The following is a 21,804-nucleotide window of genomic DNA, read 5'->3' on the forward strand; positions in this document are numbered from 1 at the left end:
ATTTAGACCATCTATTAATTTCCATCATTTGTGCATTCTAAATAAAAAATTCTCACAGCAAAAATGCATCAGCCGCCATGTTTTACCTCATGACTGGTGTGTTTGAGGTGAAGTGCAGTACTAGTTTGCCCCCAATAGGCAAAACAGTGCAATTTTGGTTTTTTCTGATTTTATTCCTTCACAAATTGGCTGTGTATTCTATATCGTTTTGTGGCAAACCTTAACCAAGATTTCTTATATCTTGGATGTATAAAATAGTGAGATTAATATAAATGGGCTCTGTCCATGAATCCTGAAGGTCACATAGGATTTTATTTTTGGTAGATTGGAGTTAAGGGGACTGAATAGAAATGTGCAATTTTCAAATATTCAGTTTGCAAAAGATCTAGAAAATGTGTATTATTTGCTCCTCAGTTTACAGTAATTCACTTTTTATCTTTGATTATCCCATTAAATCCTAGTAAAATAACAGCATGTGAAAGAGCTCAGTGGGTGTGAATACTTTTTTCCAATGCACCTCTAGCCCGAACTGAGACAAGATGATGAGCTTTGCAGGCCCCGTCAAACACAATCTAATCTACCTCAGATTCTACCGACTTAATATGATTCATTCAATTCTGAGCATGTGAAGGCTGCATGATCAGGGTCGACACGGAGTGACGTCAGCAGCCAGTCTGTCCAATCGCGGTCTCCGTTTCCAGCCTATGATGGTACAGTAAATACTATCAGCTCTGCCTCCTTTCCCTTTGCTTCAACGATGAAGGCAGAGGAGACAATCGAGTTAGACCTGCGGATGTGCTATATAATCGTTTGTTAGACCTGAGACATTTTAGTGTCAGTGCGCAGCCTGGTACGCTTCCTGCTCTGCAGTGGAGTATATATATTTTTCTTCGGAACACAATTGGGTATTTTTCACTGCTCAAAGGGAACCAGAGCAAGCTAGAGTGGCAGACGAGTCGGCCCACTGCAGCGTGAATCACCGCAGACTCGCCCTATCGCCGATTTTTGCGGTCGTTTCTCTGTGGACGTGCGCATCCCCTCGGAGACAGAAAGCAGAGGGGAGGGAAGGGACGGGAACCGACTCGGTGTTCGACTCTCTGTCGCAGCCCGAGGCGCGCTGCTAGGCAGAGCATGCTAAAGAATGAGCCAAAGGGACACGCTGGTTCATTTGTTCGCCGGAGGGTAAGTCCTGAAGCCCAATACTGTACAATTACAGCGGTAAATATGAGCTGTCTTATGTTATGTGAGCGAAACAAAGGGGGAGACGAGGCGCGTGAGTATCCCGCAAAACATGGCAGGTATGTGAACGAGTGCAAGTTCATCGTGTTGGTGTCAAAACTTCCGGTTATTTCTACCTCTGTCAGTCCCGACATTAGCTAACACATTGCTCGACGGTCACTGCAAGCCACCATAAACAGTGGTTTAACTTAAAGCTCGGTGATTTGTCTTTTAAATATTCACAATTTTCTTTATTTTGACGGCAAGTGGAAGCCCATTTCCGGGCTCATTCAAACTCCATCGATGCTGCAAAAACCGCGCTACTATGTCCACTTTATTAAGCAAAGCATTTGATCGTTTGCTTTGACATAAATTTTGTGACATCCCATTCTTAATCCATATTTTTAACATAACGTCTGCCCACCATTTGCAACTTTAGAAGTTGATGTCAACTTTCTTCCAGAAACACGCTTGTGAGGTCATGTTTGACAAGAAGGCCTGGTTCTTGTCCACTCTAATCCATCACAAAGGTGTTCTGGTTGGTCAATCAGGCCAGTCAGGTTCTCCCACACCAAAACCCATTCATGTTTTTAAGGACCTTGGTTTGGCCCGGGTCGTATTTACATTGGGAGCAGGGAGGTGCCATTTCGAATTGTTTTCAAAGAGTGGGGAGCATGAGGTTGTCCAGAAATGTTTTAGTAGACACATTAAGAGGTCCTTTCACTAAAACTAAGTGACTACTAAAAAACAGCCCCTCACCAAATTCACCTGTGCACCAAACTTTACCCTTGACGCAGTATAGTCTGGTAAGTACTGTACTACTTACCACTACTACTGGCTATTGCAACACCCAGACTCTTCCACTGAATTGCCAGACAGAGAAGCACAAATGTTAACTCCAGAGAACACAACACAATGGTCCAGGGTTCAGTGGTGGCATTCTTCACACCACTGCATCTGACTCTTTGTGTTGCACTTGGTGATGTAAGGATTGGCTGCAGCTGCCCAGCCATGGAAACCCATTCAGTCAAGCTCTCTATGTACTGTTACAGAGCTAATTTGAAGACCACATTAAGTTTGGAGATCTGTTACTAATGACTTTCAACATCTGCTAACACTGCCTGGGTTTTTTAGCTGGTCTACCATTTCTAGTCACGCTCTCATTGTTATTATACGACCAAAGGTTGATTAAATATTTAGGACCAATGAAATTCTGACTGGACTTATTAGATGGGTGACATCCTATCACTGTGCCTCATTAGGATTCAGAGAATGCTTTCAGCATTTGCAGATGCAGTCTGCATGCCTAGGTGCTTAATTTTATTGAACCATCTTCATGTAAACCCTGGTATTCTGCAACATGTAGCTGTACATTTACTTTTTGTATCTCATGGGTCCTAAAAATATTCCAAATCAACACGAATTTATTCATTGACAACTATTTTGTTCTACAACTTAGCTTAGCTTATAACAATTATGTTTTTAGAAAAACACATTTCTATTTAATGTTCTACAACTGATGACATTTTCATCTAGGAAATTAAAAATGCAGATTTTCTGACCCATTTTATCCATCTTGAATGAACTCCACTGTCTTCAGCTAATCTATGCACCAAACCTTTGAGTCCAGAATAAGTAATCTCATCCGTAGCACAGCTAACCCCGTTGTTTGTCGGGTGTCTACAAACCCGAGTTGACAAAAACGCAGCACGGCCATGAGTAAGCAGAATTTATGCCGGATTTTTCGGCTCTGGCAGGAGCCAGAGGAAAGACGCCTCGGGCTGCTGCTGCCTACCAGAGCCGCTCTGAGTCTCACACATGCAGCAGCAAACCCAGCCCAGGAAGTAGGTGAAAGGTCACCAGTGGCTCTGGGCATGAATGTGTAGTGGTGTTTTGAAAGGTAAATATAGCTAGTGCTACTCCAAAACAGCTCCCTGCCAGGACGTCGGCATAAACCACTGTAGATTCACAGCTTGTACACAATTTACAGGCCCTATAAAGCACTGGAGTGATTTGCATAAAAGCCAACTTGAAGAACGGCTACAAAATCCAAGGCTTCTGTTCTTAAGATGCAGCATTTTGTGGCTTAAAAACAGATCAGGAATTGTTTGATAAGTCGCTGTAATATTCAGCAAAAGTTTAAAATCTTCGTTTTGCTAAATTGCGTGGTGAGAGTCGGAAGGAACGATTGTGATTTCCTTCTTGTTTGAATCCTCTTGTGTAATCACTTTGACCTTTCTTCTCCTAGATGTGGTGGTACTGTAGGCGCCATTTTGACTTGTCCCCTGGAAGTGGTCAAAACCAGGTTGCAGTCGTCTTCCATCACACTGTACATCTCTGAAGTCCAGCTCAGCACCGTTAATGGAACCAGCGTCGCCCGTGTTTCTCCACCGGGACCCCTGCATTGTCTCAAGTGAGGAAAATGTTTAGTTGCAGCCGGATGATTTGGTTCTAATTTGTGGCTGGGCTTTGGCTGTGATGAAATTCTTACTGCATGAAAATCTTGGGGGAGGGACGGGGGGGAAACAACAACAAGACTGTTTTACGATGTTTTCGTAAAAATGTGTAACATAACTCAGTTTATTTTATTTTAAAAACCAAAAAGCTTCAGGCATTTGCACTTCTTATAAAATAATTTCAAATACTAACCCAGTAATGATAGTGTAATCTATCAACAGACTTGGAAAATATGTAAAATGGACACTTTTTAAATTAGATTCAGTGTTCAAGCAAATTTGCATACTTTGCACAATGTTTTACATTTTTATTTTGTTCTCCTCTTTCTACTGTAATACTATGATTATAAACATCTGATAACTGGCTGATTAGTCAGGCTATCTGCTGAGGTATCCAGTCTGCAGTTGAATTTGTTCAAGCTAACTTGCAGTTTGCAGCAACAGGTTGTGGAGGGGCAGCAGTGTTTTTATGGACTTTTTAAAAAGTATCTGGCCCATCATATTAGTAGTATGGATTGTTGTCAAATCTATATTTGTTGTAGCCGTAAATTAAGTGCGTGGTGGAGGAAAGCTAAGAACACGTAGCTACTAGACTACGTGGTTGCAATTATTAAAACTTGTATGTTTCTTTACATATTTTTTGTCAGTCATTCTGCCTGGATTTTTGCAATTTGCGACTTATTTTGATGCCGACAATTTGGTATGGTGTCTCAAATACAAGTATTTGACTTGAGTAAATATATTGTCATTGTGATATCAGGTTGTACAGTAATAATGTTGCAAATGAACTATTTGGAATGCAGTATTTGTGGGATGTTTTATTCGAATCATCAGGAACTGTTCTTGCCATCGGTCTATTGGATGGAGTTCCTCGAGTGCCTCTTTATCAAACGACCACACCTCAAACTGATAGTAATCAGAGGTCGTAAAGGTCAGTGTTGGAATTGTCACAGATTTGAAAGACAGGAGTTGGGTAAATGTTAATTTATCGAAGTTGATCTAATCACGGAAATATCTCGTGGTGCATAAATACGTAATATTGTGCAGCTCTAACAGTGGGATATTCCTTTAGTTTATTACATCAAGATGCAAGTCAAAAGTGTCTTTATTTGCTGTTGTAAAAGTTTACTGTTGTAAAACTCCTTAAAGAAGATTTCGCTTCATTCTGTGACAGTTATTTATAGATTTTAATCCACTAAACTACGTGCGTAGTTTGTAGAGCTAAACAAAAACCTCCAACTAAGGCACCTGAGAAGGGCATTAATGATAAACCATCTGGCTTCAGGTTTTTGTTATCATTTGCTTTTACGCAAGATAAACTTCAGAGAGACTTTTGACCTTGTTGTCGTATGTGTCTTCTAGGGATTTTCTTTACCTATTGGCATATTAAAGTTCACAAGAAACTTTCCCTCTGAGTTAACATGATCCAATTCCTCTTCTCTTTATAATAGTGGGGAGATACCTTTAAGATGAAGGGAGAAGTGAGACTAGAGGGGAATTTAGAGTAGTTTTAGTTGTTTTTGGAATATTTTTATTTAATGGCGACTACTTAGAAATTGGGTGTTTTCAGGTAAACATATAAGAAAGATGCAGCCTTTCTCTCATAGAACAGTCTCTGTTGTGCCACTTGGTTTTAAACGTATTGTGCAATTCACAAGCAGCTGTGTGTGGAATTTTCCACTGCAAAATGCATGCCTGCAACAGTATCATACCCACTCGGCATGTTGGACAATCTTATCTTGTATAACACAAATGATAATTTATCACTCATTATGGTTTGATTTTGGAAGAACATTTGCAGAACAATTTCACACATTTCAGAATTAATCTGATTTCCCAACACCTCTGTTTTAATTAAAAATGACATTTTAGCTTTCTTCCAAAGGAAAGTCAATTTTAGTTGCACGATAAATCGGCTTGTATTGCCTTTCATTCAGTTCATCAGTTTATTACCTCTGGACCGGTGCTGTTTCAACCAGGTGCATGTCGGCCAGGCGTGTTTTTGTGCACAACAACCCTCTATTTCCAACATAAACTGATCCGTCGTGCTGCCCTTGACACAAGCAGGCGTTGGCAGAAATGGAGCAACACAATGCCGAGTGCAGAAGGGTTAAAAAGGGAAGCGCTTTAGAGAGAGGGAAAGGCGATAACTGACACATGAGCCAAAGTGGGTCAGCATGCACAGGGATGCAGACCTAGATTCTTAAAGTAAATTCACTCCAAGCTCTCCATGTTAGCAGCACCGCTCTGTTTTCCTACGAGCTACCAACGAACAGATGATGTCACCCTTTCTTTATATAGGTTACAAAGCTCGAGATATTTCCGTGTGGAATGAAAAGAACAGGATAAAATAGTTGCACTAAATATTGCAACTACGTAGTGCAACTATTCTGCAATATACAATGCCTGAAAAATCAGCCATTTCATAAAAATTTTTTTTTAAATAAATCAAACATATAACAGTCCTTTCACCAGCTGACCTTTAGGGTTTATTTTTACATCAGTTGGGTGTCCTGTGTCTTGCCAGAATGTCTCCCTGCTGTTCTTTTGGCTGTATCAGTGTCCTTATAAAATTGACCTTATTTTAAATCAGGTTACTGGACTAGACCAGACGCAGGTGAAAAACCTTTAAACCAGAGGAAAACACGTGAGCTCTCTTGACAAGGTCACAGTAAACACAACCTGCTCGACAACACGTGTCCAGTCATTTACTTTGATCTTGCTGTAGGTTATCTGTCGCTCCCTGTGCAATCAGCTCCAACTTTGGCTCCTGTTTCTCATTTACTGCTCCTACAATAAATAAAACCACAAACAACTGCTTCACTGCTTCTTTTTTATGGCCCATGTAAACAACAAATCAGAAGAAGGCAGTTTTTCCCCTTTTTTTAAATTCTTTTTATTTTTTTTTAGTTCTTAGGAGCATTTGCTTAATTCTGCCTTAAAAACCACATACTTGTTTCTGTTAAATATTAAAGATCGATTCACAGTGAAATGTTTTCTGTTTCTGCAGGCTGATCTTGGAGAAAGAAGGTCCTCGCTCGCTGTTCAGAGGACTTGGCCCCAACCTTGTGGGAGTGGCACCTTCCAGGTATGTGAAGGATAATGTGGTGTCTTTTGGGTGTATTCTTTTGCTTCTTTTTTTTTTTTTTAAGCCAACGGTTTGCAAAGTGACGAGCTTGCTTTTTTTAGTAACTCAAAGACGAATTGCAACAGTGATTGAGGTTGTTTTTGATGTCTGATTATTTTAGTACAACTTCATGGTCATGCAGAAACTTTAATTAAAATTAGGGTCACTGCATCTTGATGTTTCTATCGCTTTATTCTTTTGCAAACATGACAATCAAAATCTGAAGCAAAAATCTGAAATGTTCAGAAAAAGAAAAGCAGATAACTTTCACACGTGTTTGATATCATAACTGATATGGGAAAGTAGGTCACTTTAATCTTTTATGTCCACGCAAAACATATTCAGAAAGCTTAACCCCGCCACGGTTATCAAATCCCTGCGTCATTTATATGTAAACATTACAATTTTGGTGGAATGTCAGTCTTCTTGCTTTCTCAGCATTTTTATTTCTATTGACGTTATGCTAGCCCGCACATAAAGAAATGAACGTCCCAGCTGCAGCGGTGGAGGGGAAATCTCTGTTTCAGTCTGAGCGGAAATGAACAAATTCTCTAAATCGTGTTTTATCTGGTTAGCGTTGGGAAAGGGCTTAGGCTCAATCAAAATCTGAATAAAGCAGCAGCAGGTGCCGGCCAGCTGCTGTACTCTAATCATGTGACACTCTAATTGAGATTTTATCCTCAGGCGCTCTCTGTCACTCCAACCTTCTTCTAAGCTCCCACTTAACACGATCTGTCCCGTTTCTCTTCAATCCAACATGAAATTAATGGATTACAAGAATATATTCATTTATCAGACTGTTAAGCTAAAAAAGTAGATTAAAGTAGCTTTTCTAGTAATACAATGCAAAGGTTAAAAAAACCCAACATATTATTTTTACTATGTGACCTACAAATTACACAGACGATTAAAGGAAATCTGGGGAGTTACTCAGTCCCCATCAATGGCATCTTGAAGCCAGATGGGTTTAAGATGTTCTTTGAAGTGTAGATGTTTGAATCCTATGTCCTAAATTAACTTAATGCAGAGTTTGACTTACCGCAGCTGTCAAAGTTTTTAGTTTTCTAGTTTAGTTTTGAAACTAACAAATTTGTTTTGAACAATCTTAACACTGGTATTATGCGACTGTGCTAACGAAGGAGGATGCATACGAAAGAAGCAAATTAGTACATTTAGTAGAGCAAAGAAAATGAGCTTGAAGTGCCTTATAACATCAATCTATCCACAACAACTTAAATGTACAATATAACTTGATGGAATGGAAATATGCATCATTACGTTATAAAATAGCTTTTTGTTAGAGCTTGCATCAAAACCTGTAGTCTGTTGGAGAGCAATTTTTCATCTTTTATTTTATATTTGAGAAAAAAATAAAAAATAAATAATAACGTCGTCTGATGCTAATGAGAGCGTGAACCTCCTGCGTTCGTCTGCATCACACACACAAGCTGCGCAGACATTCACACACACCGCATCACAGCACGAGTTCCTGTGCAGTGTCATTGGGTTTAATATGAGTCTGCAAAAAATGTTGACTAAATCCTGGGATTATTTACAGAGCGAAGATCAGCTGAGGTCAGGGCTAAATTAGAGACATGGGATTTTTGCTCACATGCACACACAGAAACATAATCTGATCTAATTTTAGTTCTTTCTTTTTATAGTTAATAAATGTCATTTTATGCAGTTGGAGTTTAATTATTTTTTGTTGTAAGCTGTGTGGGATGTATGTATAATTAGGTTTCACTTTTAATTTCCAGTAACGTCTCTTCTGCTTTCGGCCTGCTTTTATTATCCGCAGGGCAATCTACTTCGGAGCCTATTCAACAGCCAAGGAGAAGCTGAATGGCGTTCTGGAGCCAGACTCGACCCAGGTGCACATGTTGTCCGCCGGGATGGCAGGTACTGATGGCTCCCTCTCTCCTGCCCTTCGGTCCGTCTGTCACCGTCTGTTTTTATCTGCCTGTTTGACCGTCTGCCAGGCTGCCTGGGCAGTTTTGTCTCACCGATGGGTTTCATTCAGAAAAAGTATTAAGACAGTATTCTATGTGTCTTCATTAAGACGACCTTAATCTCTTTTTTAATTTGTTTTTTCGTTTGTTTTTTATGACTCATTGTCATCGTTTATAGTATTCCAGGCACAACCCCTCCCTGAAGCATGGTAAAAGCTAAATGATATTGTCTGTTATAAGAAGACATTATCTAGCTGTTTCATGTGTCAAAAATATCTACTAATTATGCACAGTAATTGGTCTATCAGAAAGCACAATTTAATACTCTAAGGATCAAACTGACCTTAATAAAAAGTTTGCATGTATTGGCTTGAAAACTAATCACTACTTTACATTTCACTGCTATGCTGTTATATTTGAGAGTTGTGGAACGTCCTTAAAATCAAACTCATAGTGAAATATATTTTCTGATTATATGATATTGTCTCTTAATGGTGGCTTTGCTGTGAACACAGAGCTGAGGAGAAATGTCCTCTAAGCAGCAGTCGGACTTTCATTGAATTGAACCTCATGAGTTAAAAATTTCTGACTTTAACATACTTCTTTAGTGCCTTGCAAAAGTTTCCATACCGCTTTAGCTTTTTCGCTTTTTGTTGTGTTAAAACCACAAACTTTAATGTTTTACTGGGCTTTTATATTACAGACCAACAAAAAATATCACATAATTGTGAAGTGAAAGGAAAATGATTCATGGTTGTGCACATACAAATCTGAAAAGTTGGCCATTCATATGTCTTCAGCCCCCTTTACTCTGATTTTGCTAAGTAAAGTGCAGTGCGAGTGACTACCCTCAGCTAATAGTTTTGGGGAATGCAGCATAAAAAAAACAAAGTAACACACCAAACAGAGGTAAAGTTATGATATTGAAAACAAATATCAGTGTAAAATAGTTTTAAATGTCTCTCAAAACACTGTTTAGTCCAGCATCTGAAAATAAAATGGCACACTCGCAATTCTACCAAGACGTGTTTATTTCACTTTAATTGACAAACCCTCGAAGGAGGAGTTGCAGAGAATCTGTTTACGGGACATCTGCTCGTTGTTGATTCTGAAAATCTGTCCTGTATGTAACAGTCTTAAAAACAAATCTATTATTCATTGGAGAAGTTCGTAGGAGCTCCCGGCTCCTCATTCATGCCGACTCACATTTTTGTCTTCCTGCTTGTTTTACTTCGCATCGTCCTTCCTGTCAAGGACACTCACAAAGGCAAACAGATACTCCTGTTTTGCAGAATAATATCATTCTGCTCACCAATGCAAAGGAATTTCCTGCACACGTTTACCGTTTACAGCCTGGTTTCAGTAGATCCACTTCACTGATGTAGTGGGACAAATATAATCCATTGTAAAAGGGGCCTGGTCAGAGCAAAACAAATGTTTTTATGCCCACATGCAAATAATGTTTTTCGGTAAACAAACGCTGCTAATCAATGCTCATAGATTCTAATCTGATAGGGCTCGAGCTCTTTAGCAAAGAAGAATGTGGTGATTTTAGTCTCTTCCTGAGCAAAGTTCATAGAGACAGACACGGAATGCTGAATACAATTGCACAACATACATACATCGGGAAAAAAATCTTTTTAGTTCCTCTTCACAATTATGTGCTCGGTTTGTAGCTGCACCATGACAAAACGTGAAAAAGTTCAAGGGATAGAACGAAATACTTCTCAAGGTATATTTTAAGTTTACAAAAAAAAGGGTTTAAAAAATGATCCTCAAAGTTTAGGTTGTGCTTTCCACGTCTCCTATCCCCACTGTCCCTCATGTCCTCCATGTTTTTATTTTTTATTTTTTTAACCCCCGTCCTTGCCCCTCTATCTTTTTTTTTTCTTTTCTTTTGAGGCCTCTCCAGAGGCGTCTGTAAATAGTTTAACCTCCCAGTTGTGACTTAAACAGTGTGGTCTGGGCCCCCCCTTCTTTGCTTTGTGTGTATAGAGAAGAAAACACGGCCCCCAAAGGTCAACCGGGGCCCCCGGCACTCGGGCGGACGCGTCAGGTAGCACCCCATTTCTTTACACTGGTATGATGAAAACCATGGTGATTTTTATCAATACTAGAACTGATTTGTAACGGTATTACCATTTCTTAGGGTGTAGTGTTTGCTTTAGCTTTAGGAGACACACCTCCCCCTTCCCTTTAAGTTGTTACAGCAGCACATTAAAGGTAAAGACACCCTTGTGTTGATTGATTGACTTTTGTTTGTTTTTTGTCAGCACAAAAGAAATGCTAACCTTGTCTCTGTGCAGAGGTTTGCACACAGTTTGTTCATTTTGTCTGGCGTCATCATCCTTTTCTGATTGGTATTGCTTCAGTCAGTTCTTTTCAGGGGAAGCTGTTATCGGTCCACGCTGATATCAGTCTGTAACCCGAGAACTGGTGATATTTCAGCAGAAATTCTGACTAAAATATCCCAATTTTAAACATAAAGTCAAATACGAATTTTTTTAAACTCCGCATCAGTTTTGAATACAAGTCATATTTACGTGAGTAAAATGAATTTATAAAACTCTACTGCAATTTTCTAGTTTTTTTACCACCTTCCTAAATAGGAAGACGAGGAAGTGCTTGACAAATATTTCTTAAAACATCCTGTACTCATACCTGAATAATTGTATACTCCATTTAAAAACTTATTTTATGTGTCTATCTTAACAACATCTCTAATAAGCTCTTCTTGCAACTAACTGAGAATTATGAAACTGAGCTTGCTGACTGAATTTAACCCTGACTCAGGATAATTGCTTCCAGTTTCATAAACTAACTGTATAGAGGAGTTCCCCTTATGGCCTCCTGGCTTGGAACTGTGGGCTTCTTTGCGATTGGAGGAGGGAGGCTGCTCCCACTCTCTACCTCGCTCAGATTTACTTTCTGAAACGGTGCCCTGTGTCTGAATGTAGGTCAAACCCCTCTGGAAATACTGCACGTGCATTAAAGGCTCATAGGAGACTCTAGGTGCAGTACTTGCAGCAGCATGTCCATACACAGATGCAACTTTCTCTGGAAAAACAAAGAAGTGGAGTTGCGCAATGTCAAAAGGATCGGTGTTGATCAGCTTTGTGGTTCAGCTCTTAGTGCAGTCAGTTATATTTTTGTCTTTTGTGCGCCCTGTCAGACTTTTGTCTTCCACATTCATTGTTTCAGATGCATCATAAGGCGCAACTTTATCATATATAGAGTAAATATCAGGGAGTCACTGATGTGAGAATTTGGGCTGATATCGATATGCGATATAGCCGAATCGATATTTACATATATTGTTTATGTTGCATATACTTTCTTCCCTTTTGACACCTTGAAAAAAATGACCATGCTGCTGACTTCACCAGAAATTTTCTGCTTCATTTAAACTCCCCACAATCCTTTGCTGCATCACTATGACTGTCACATAATTTAACAAATGCCACATGACCAACCTTTTGTCCTTTGCCTCCAGAACCAAATGGCAACACGATAGAAATAAATATCAGTCATTAATATCAGCCCTGTTTTATTTTTTTGAACAGATACCAATATAACCCAATACTGACATAATAGAGCGGATATATCCTGTATGTACAATATTGGCTGAGACTCCAGTGTATTTACTTGGGATTTTATGTGACAAAGTAGTGAATAATTGTGAATCAGAATGAAAACAAAACATAATTTTCAGCACTTAATGCAAATAAAATCTGAAAGATTTGGGGTAACTTTTCAGTATTTTCACTCTTACTCTGATGCTCATTAATAAAAATCTAAGGCCAATGCCTTCAGAGGCCACTAAAATAGATAAATGCACCTGTGTAGAATTAAACTTTGTATTAACACATCTGCTGTCACCGTAGAAATCCACAGCTGAGGTGTTTGCAGGACTGTTTTTCTCCCCATCACATAAAATCACATCACAATACTTGGAGGTTCATGGCTGTAACGTCACAAAATATTAAACAGGGCGCTGAATTAGATTCAGACTGAGTTGTAATATCGATCCATCTCCATGACATCATTTGCCACCATCACTGATTTCTGTTTTGAGTTTGTCTCCACGGCAAGGTTAGCATTTCCACCTGCCTCGCTTTCTTTTCAAACCTACTTCAATAAACATCTGATTTTTTTCTTGTCACTTTAGAATATGACAGACGATGGACTCAGTAATTGTGAGAGGAATCCTTTTTTTTTAGCTTATTGTATTTACTTGGCGTTCAGATAGACCTGAAGTTTGGTTTACTTTTTATTTTCCTTCTTACAAGGGATAAAGTGAAAACAGAACGTGTAAATAAATTTAAAGACATGAACTGCAGCTGGAGTAAGCAGATGGTGCAGTGAGTTGGGCTACAGCTAAAAAGATGGGAGGAGGGGGCTCACTCCCTCACCTCCCATCTCTTCTCCATCTTCTTGCTCAGAAAGTGGGTTTGGGTGGGAGGTTGGTGGGCTTTGGGGTAGATGTGACTGCTGCTTGTGTGTGACTGTGGTACAGAAAAGCCTGTGTCTATTTTAGGGCTTTACTGTAAAGCTCTCACGCCTGCGTGATTGGGTGGGAGACCCCCGCCATCTGAACCCCCCATATCTGCAGGCTTCTAGCTGCAGCGGGGAGGAGCTGGAGGAGCTTTGCCCCTCCCTCGTGAGTACACGCCATTAGACGCTACTTCATTTTACTTCCCTCTCTTGTCTTCTTCCTCTGTTTTGTTCTTCTCTTCTTCTCTCAAACAGACCTGTGTAATTCGTTCTGATGCAGCTGCCTTCACATAGGTCTCTGTTGCATTGCTACACTAGATCTGTCTCTGTTAGACCATCTCTTGCATTAGACGTTTCCTGCAGATGGCTAGGATTAATGATTTCTCTCCTCGACTTATTGCTGATTTTGGCTCATTTTCCTAAAATGAGACAAAAGAAAATGTACATTATTGCATCCAGCTGCTAAACAAAGACGCTGTTAAAATGTATATTCTACCAAAACGACAGGTTAATCCAGCAATTAAAAAATATTTAAGTGATAACCGAATGATTTGCTTGATTAAAAATACAGTGACATTAAATTTCTGACCATTACTGCAAGTACAGACTTTGTTTGAAACTTCTCTGTTGGTTTTAATTAGTTTAAAACTTTCTCCCAGAAACCTAATTTCATTCTGTTTTACTCTCCTGGTTATTTATATCTAATAGTCTTTAGTTCACCTGTGGTGCCTAAGCAGTGAAACACTGGTTCATTACATGATTTTCTGAAGAATAACAAAAATTGTGCAATTTAGATGTTTTGTTATTAAATACAGAGTACGATGCTGTTTTCATCTCTTTTTTAGACCTGTAATTAACTTCTAAAAGGTTTTCCTTTTTTTCTTTTTCTAGATTGATTGAAAATATAACTTCACATAACATGTTTATTGTAAAATGAAGCAATGATTTTTCTCCCAAAAAAGAACACAAGGTTACAGAGCCAGGTTTGTCTACATCACTGAAAATCTACTAATACAATAGAAGGCTATTGGACAAAAATATAAAACCCAACTAAAAGAATCGCAGCATATCCTGTATACTTTATTAGACAAATTATAGCTCTAAGTTTTTTGCACACATAATAGAGGAGTGGATATTTCAAAATATTCCGATTTTTCTCTCCAAGATCCATTAATAAATAAATAAATATTCCATCTAAATATTTTACAAGAAAATCATTAATAATGTATGAGAACAGTCAGCACTGTATTGCTCTGCACTTAAACACATTTTTGCACTTTCATCTTTCATTATCAATTAACATAGCTGACATTATTAGCTGTGAAGGTTGGCATTTGTGTATTACCCATGAAACAGGCATTTCTATATGCACCGTGTTTTATGGAAAATTTTTAAAAAGATGCTGCTATGGCCTTATAAAAACTTATTTTGCTGCAACACTTGTAATGAGTTTGGCCTTCCTGTTATCTGCTCAGGATAAGTCTCACTCTCTGTTTATACAAAACGGCTTAAATGAAAAGATGACATTTTTCAGTAGAAAATGCTTTTGCAAAGCTGATTCAGCTTTGTGTGATTCCTTTGATACATTTGTAAATGCCTGATACTAAAATTAGTCAACTTTGAACTTTGTTTCCTGAGTAACGTCAGCACTGAAATGTGTTGTTGACAAGTGACCTGTTAGTGTTTCTGTATGGTGCATTCACTGACGGCAAAAAAAGATCAGATTTTTGAGTTGCCAACAAGAGGATCCCAGGTCAAGGCCGTTTAAGATAGAAATGTTCCTATTTAGGTCACTAACTAATTTATCAATGCATTTCTACATCTTAGCTTTAGTGAAACTAAGGGGAACATTCCCCATGTTTTGACTTAAGCATGTATAATAAAAAGAACTTGGAAAATGGGCATCAAAAACTTTCCTTTCAGATCAGTACAGTTGCAGACAAAGTTCTGATGACCCATAGTGAATCATGATTTTTAAGATAAATCAATTTTACTGCAGTGTAGCAAAATTAGGCTTAAGGGGAAGTTTCTGCTTTGCTTCTTTTTGCAGCTTGTTGACATTGTTCAAAATGACAAAAATCAAAAGAGTACTCATCAAAAGCATTATGGATGCTTTTGATGCAGTTTTTATTCAAGTAGCTAAAATACATTTCACTTCAGTACAGTTTACCATAGAAGAGCATGCGTTTGTCTTTAACTCATTATTTGGTATTTTTAAAATTCTATTTAATTGATGCAGCTTTAATTTGAAATAATCAAATTTTTAAAAGGGTTTGACTCAAAAAAGACAGCCAGTTGGTCCTGTTGTGTGAACTGCTTTCTCTCTGTCCTTGCACAGTGTAGAATTTCAGTGCAGCTTATGTGTTTGTGTTACTTCACGTCTCGAGGGATCTGTCTGAACCTCTGACTTCTTCTTAACTTCCCAGGGTTCACCGCCATCACAGCCACCAACCCGATCTGGCTGATCAAGACCCGTCTGCAGCTGGACTCCAGGTGAGGAACCGACGTTTTCTTTTGACAAAAACTAACTTCACGCTGCTATTTTGCCATGACGGTTAACTTATAGCTCAAACTATTTCACATTTGGTCAAATTATAGCCAAAAATCCTTTTGATTTTTTTTTTGTATTTTGACATTTTATGTGACAAACGACTGGTTTTTGTGAAGTGGAAGTAAAATTATGCTCTATGTTTTTTCAAATAAAAATCTAAAAAGTATTTTGTATTCAGCCTCTATTTACTCTGATGACCCTAAATAAAATCCTGTGCCTTGAATAGCATAACCTGCATCCTATAACTAACACCATCCCCATGGGTAACATGGTGCTTTCAGCTGGGTTAGGGAAACTGGGCCAAGCTAAACACACAGCACTTTGGTTTAAAGCAAAGTGTATGTGTTGGAATGGTCTAGTCAAAGCCAAGATGTAATTTAATTTGGTCCTAATTTCTCCCAAAATGAATGTTTGCTGCTCTAACATGACAAAAATGTCAGAAATTGCAACACTACATTGCTACATTGCAAGGCTCTCTAAACTCAAAGTTCTTCTCTGATCACAGGAACCGAGGAGAGCGGCGCATGAACGCGTTTGAGTGCGTACGGCGGGTGTACCAGGTGGACGGCCTCCGGGGTTTCTACAGGGGGATGTCGGCCTCGTACGCTGGCATCTCTGAGACTGTGATCCACTTTGTGATCTATGAAAGTATCAAACGAAAACTGCTCGAGTCCAAAGTCCACAACAGCATGGACGAAGAGGACGAGACGTCTAAGGATGCGTCGGACTTTGTGGGCATGATGCTCGCAGCGGCCACATCAAAGACCTGTGCCACCTCCATCGCCTATCCCCATGGTGGGTTTCGCTTCATTTTTCACTATTATTATGCTGGGCTGAAAGGGTTAATCACCAGGAGTCAATTATTGTGATAATCATCAACTAATTCAGTAATTGATTAATTGTTATTGTGGTATGCAAGCTCAATAAAAAAACTATTTTCTGAAAAAACAACATAGTTGTTTTTGAATTTAAGATAAAAAAATAAAAAAAACTTTGCCAGTAAATCTGTTTTACACAGAACAGTGGGCAGAGACATTTCCTACTAAGCATTTTTTGCTATCCAATTATTGGTTAATTAAAAAAAACACATGCCTGCACTGTATTGATAAGTCAAGCAGAAAGGGGTGAGCTTTTCACATGTTGATGTTAGAAGTATTTTTTTTTACCTGTAGATGCTGTGTTATTGCATTTTTTTCCAGGAAGATGTTTATTTTTTATTTTTTAAATATTATTTAATTAAAACTGCTTATTTGCATCATTAATGTATTTCTAAATTGTATAAACAAAGGCTCAAGTACCCAAATGAAAAATCTGCAGAATGTTTTCATCCAATGAATCTTAAGTCTAATCGGTAGAATAATCAATTATTAAAATAATTGTTAGTTGCACCCCTATTATCACGCTTAGGACCGTGGTTACTGAGAAATTCACTTACTAAAACTTGTTAATTCTGGGCTCTTTCACTATGGAGAGCGTCAAGTGTTAACAAAATGTGTTTCTCTGTGTCCCCACAAACTGCAGAAGTGATCCGCACGCGACTACGAGAAGAAGGCAGCAAGTACCGCTCGTTCTTCCAAACTCTTCTGACAGTTCCCAGAGAGGAGGGGTACCGGGCGCTGTACCGTGGCCTGACCACGCACCTCGTCAGACAGATTCCCAACACTGCTATCATGATGTGCACCTACGAGGTGGTGGTCTACCTGCTCGGCCGTTAGTGAGGCGTGGATTTCTCCTTTCGGTGATTTAAAAAAAACAAACAAAAAAAACAGTGAAGGAAGCCTTTAGGCTCGGGATGGTAGTTATGAAATGTGACAGAGAAGACCAAAGGAAATCTGAAGATACTCTGATGGAGCAGAGAAGGAGGAAAGAGGAAGATGCACCCTATGGGGAGAACATCAGCATCATCAGGTGGAGAGTAAATGTCTGAGGAGAGGCGCAGATGGTAGAGATCTGTTGGATTTGACTTCAAGCTGAATTCAGTGGCCTGAAAAGAAGTGATTAGTTTCTATCGATTTAAAATGAAAAACAGTAAAACAAGAAAATCTGCATTTTCACCCCGTTGTAGACAGCCTACAAGGGGAATGTTTGAAGACATCTCTCATGATGGGCCAAGGCATAATTTAACTCTGTTTCAATAGTTTATAAGTTTTGCACCCTTTGTCTCCAGTAGCTGCACTTTTTCAGCTATTTTTAGGAAAGTCCAATAAAGCTGAAGTTGACTTTAAGACAAAGGCGCCTGCATGTTTTAAGGTCACTTTAACCTCTCTAGTTTGCACTAAAGAAAGTTATACTTCAAACATTCTTCTATAAACTGCATCTACAGTTGCATATCAGCAAATAAGAACATCATAAAACAGTTGATTTATTTAAGTGAGCCAGTAAAAAGTGATGTTTGCATATTGTGTGGATATGTTACACACAGAATGAAGCAACTTTCCATTAACATACTTGCGTACAGAGCCCTGAACAGCCAGAGTTGGTTAGTAACTCTGTATTGTTGTGGGGAAGACGTCTCATTTTACAGATACGGTCACTTTCGCACTACAAAGCTCTCATTGTTTAAGAAGGTGGCTCTTCAGACGACTATATCCAAGAATTTTAATGGAAAGTTAAGTGGAAGGAAAACATGTCTTTGAAAAGGTTCACAAGAGGGAGAGGTAGAGTGTTGAAAAGATTGTGAAGCAAATGTAATTAAAAAAATATATATTTTGCTCACTTTCTTGACCTCCCTGGTTGGTGTCGACACTGTTTACTAGAATCTGACCCTCTGGAATTATGCCTCTGATCATCCTGAAAGATACAGTTTGAAGATCCTCAATTGTTCAACTTGTAGACACCACTGAGACCTTACTACTCTTGTGTGGAAACAGGAAGTTGTGTCCCTAATGAGATAAGAAGCCTTCCTTCTGGTTGTTACTGCGTCCTAAAATTACAGAGTATCTTCTGCCAGAGAGTTTCTACTTGAACCTAATGTGGCAGTTTGAGGAAAATGTTGGGAGGTCGACGATGTTGAAAGGTTCCTCATCTAAAAGCCTGTTTTTGCGTGCGAGTACGTGGATGATGTATTTGTGTTCAAGAGTGTGTGCCTGCATGTCAATCAAATATATATTCCAGATTTCCATCCACTGACTAGCTGTTGATCTCGCAATACAGAGCAGTTTGGGGTGTTGATGGACTGGGAGCCTAGGTTCCCAGTCAAACCAGTCCTTCCTTCCCAGTGGCTTCCAACTGACCTGATAACATGCACTTTTGTGGCCTTTCAAGGCTCGTGCTTTGCTTTCTGTCGTGTGGACGGACGAAACTTGTACATTGTGAAAGAAAAGAAAACAATAGTATTACTGTATTTTAAATGGCATTTTGCGCAACCGTTCTCATAGCAGATGTTTGTACAGTTTAGACTTTCCATTTGTTGTGAAGGATGTTCAGATGTTTGTAAATAATAACATAGTGTCTATGAATATCACTTTTTGTTTCTTCCTATCATGCTTTTGTTTGCCTTTGCGAATGATTGTTGTCATTTTGTGCAATTGAAGATGTTTTGACATTTGACTGTTGATGCGCATATTAATGTGGCTTGGCTACTTTTTCCTGTGTTTATGTGTTGCAGAGAGATGGCAAATGCTGCAGATCCAGTGAATTTGAAGTGTTAGGCACCGAGCATTGGCTTGGTTTGTCATGTTCGTTAAGAACAAATTTGTTCCAGTTTGCAAAAGTTGGTTATTTTTGTCAGAACGTTTACATGTTCTTTTACGCTCAGATTCTGTTGCTTTTTTTTCCCTTTTTTTTTCTTTTTTCTTTGCAGTTTGTTTTGAATATCACAATTAGGTGGTTTGCATGGGGCAGTTCTGAAACTGGAATCATTTTTCAGACACTATTCAAGAAAGTGCTTCAGATGGTTTCAAAAAAAGCAAAACACAATAAAACAAATACTTTGCAATTACCAAGGGGTGTGTTATTACACACTCGCACAGTGCGATGAAAAATAGTTTCTCCACTGAAAGAAAATGGAGAGCTTTTGAACGCCCCATACGAACTCCACGTGTTGCAGTATCATTTCATCGGAAAACAGATCTTCTTTTGTAACCAGTGTTAGTTTTCCAGTTTGAGTCTGGCATATTACCAACCTACATTTTTTCTTTTTTTTTTCTTTTTTTTTGTCTAAAGAAAAGAAAGAAGACATGCTTGTTTTATGTCCATGTGTTGCTGTAGAACACTACAAGCTTTGATTATGTCTCAGCTGTGCTGTTGTAGTACTTGAGGTCACATTACCTGAATGGGACATGAGAAAACAACTGGAGCAAATCATGCAAACATTTCACTTGATAATTTATCGTTGTTTTTGGCAGGTTCCCCTGGATAGGATGCAGGGTTGAAAAAGGGTTGAACTATGCTAAGATTATTTTTTCCCAGCTCTGTCATTTGTGTGTTTTCATTTTTGTTTTTTTAAACACAAAAGCCAATAAAAATCTATTTACAACTACAGATTTTTGTATTTATTGTATTGGTAAATTATTGTTGCCATAATTTTGGGTCATATCCCAAGTTTATGTTCCCAGTCAAGAAATACAATTTCCTGTTCTAAATATACAGTTGAAAACTCGTTTTTCAGTACCTTGTGTAAAAATATTAAGAACCAGTCCCACCCTGCCATCTGACATTAAATATGGTGTTTTTTTTTGTTTTTTATTTTTGTTATTTAGAATTGCCAGGTGATATTGTTCAAAAGAGTCCTACCAAATGCTAAGGACATGTTTGTGAAATTCTAATTTAAAGTCTATTAAAAAATTACCCAAAACGATATAAAACAGGATATTTTGTCTGATTCAATCACAGACTGAGGCAAAAAGAGACTTTATTTGGCGAATGTAATAGTATGTTTGTGTAATATAGTTCTAAGTTCTAAAATTCAAAGGAAAACTTGTTTGAAAATTAACAGATTTGCGAATGTAAAAATGAGAGCAGACCATTTGTTTGTAATTACCTACTGTAACCAACAGGTGGAGCTAATATCCCGCTGAATCATGATGTCCTTGTTTCCGGTTTCAAGTCAAATTCAATAAAATTAACTTTCAAGATAATTTCCTTGATCTGGTAAGTGTACTCCAAGACTAAGCCTAATAAATAAAAAAAATATTAGGTAGCAAAACAGTTTTTATTTATTTTTTATCTGTAGTCAAAAGCTGAATTACTTGCAGATTCTTTTGAAAGTTCTATGCTGCCTAAAGATTACCTATATTTTGTCATTTCAGAGTATATTATGAGGATTTTATGTGCTAGACCAATTATGAAGTCTGGATGGAGAGTGTGAACATCAATTTTCAAGTCTTTCCCCATGCATGGATCCTTCTCAATTAGTTTCAAATTGGGACACACACACACACATATATATATATATATATATATATATATATATATATATATATATATATATATATATATATATATAAATATATATATATATATAAACATACTAAACAAACATTTTTGAACTGTGCAGTACAAATCTTGCTGTGTGGTGAGAGATTTGAGACCCATGGAGTACTGACCTGAGGGAGGCTGAGGATGCACTCCAAGCAGCAGATAAGGATGGGGGAGTCGGTTTACACCCTGAGTGGAAAATGTGTTTATACTGACACTTTAGACTGGAATTGTCTTAGCTGTGGTTGTAAGTGATACATAGAACTGTGTCAGCTTTGGCAAAAACAGTGGTGGTGTTGCTACTTTTTAATCTAAAAAAGAAGATACTTAAACAAGTGAATTAAATAAAATGTAATTATTGAAATACAGAAGCTTAGAAGTGTTTTATGCATCCTAAAGCGTTTTATAAAGTGGTGTATGCACATGTCTTAATGGTATTAGGTTCATTGTTGAAAGAAAGCTTTGAAAAATCCCATTTAACATGTATCTAAGGCAATATAGAGGGGAAACACAGCAAACATTTTAAAGAAGATACTTTTGGTCTAAAATCAAAATGAAATTTTCTGGCCGACATGTAAAGTTCTATGT

At 38.2% G+C, this 21,804-nt stretch overlaps 1 protein-coding gene across 1 annotated transcript; it reads left to right on the forward strand.

The window, feature by feature from the left end:
* Nucleotides 1–714: 714 nt before the first annotated feature.
* Nucleotides 715–20,280, forward strand: LOC103479344 (solute carrier family 25 member 36-A). Its single transcript, XM_081598255.1, has 7 exons — nucleotides 715–1,182; nucleotides 3,467–3,631; nucleotides 6,685–6,762; nucleotides 8,603–8,703; nucleotides 15,674–15,740; nucleotides 16,304–16,593; nucleotides 17,320–20,280. Exons 1-7 carry the CDS (start codon nucleotides 1,142–1,144, stop codon nucleotides 17,511–17,513), a joined length of 936 nt encoding a protein of 311 aa, XP_081454381.1. The 5' UTR covers nucleotides 715–1,141; the 3' UTR covers nucleotides 17,514–20,280.
* The last annotated feature ends 1,524 nt before the right edge of the window (nucleotides 20,281–21,804 follow it).

The sequence above is a fragment of the Poecilia reticulata genome, chromosome 17 (assembly GCF_904066995.2).
Source record: "Poecilia reticulata chromosome 17, P_reticulata-male-v2, whole genome shotgun sequence".
NCBI lineage: Eukaryota > Metazoa > Chordata > Actinopteri > Cyprinodontiformes > Poeciliidae > Poecilia > Poecilia reticulata.

Excerpts from the sequence above, each read along its gene's own strand:
- LOC103479344 (XM_081598255.1), top strand. The coding sequence starts at position 1,142 with ATGAGCCAAAGGGACACGCTGGTTCATTTGTTCGCCGGAGG. Across the intron at positions 8,704-15,673 it reads GTTGTCCGCCGGGATGGCAG|GGTTCACCGCCATCACAGCC; the intron begins GTACTGATGGCT and ends TTAACTTCCCAG. Across the intron at positions 15,741-16,303 it reads CGTCTGCAGCTGGACTCCAG|GAACCGAGGAGAGCGGCGCA; the intron begins GTGAGGAACCGA and ends CTCTGATCACAG.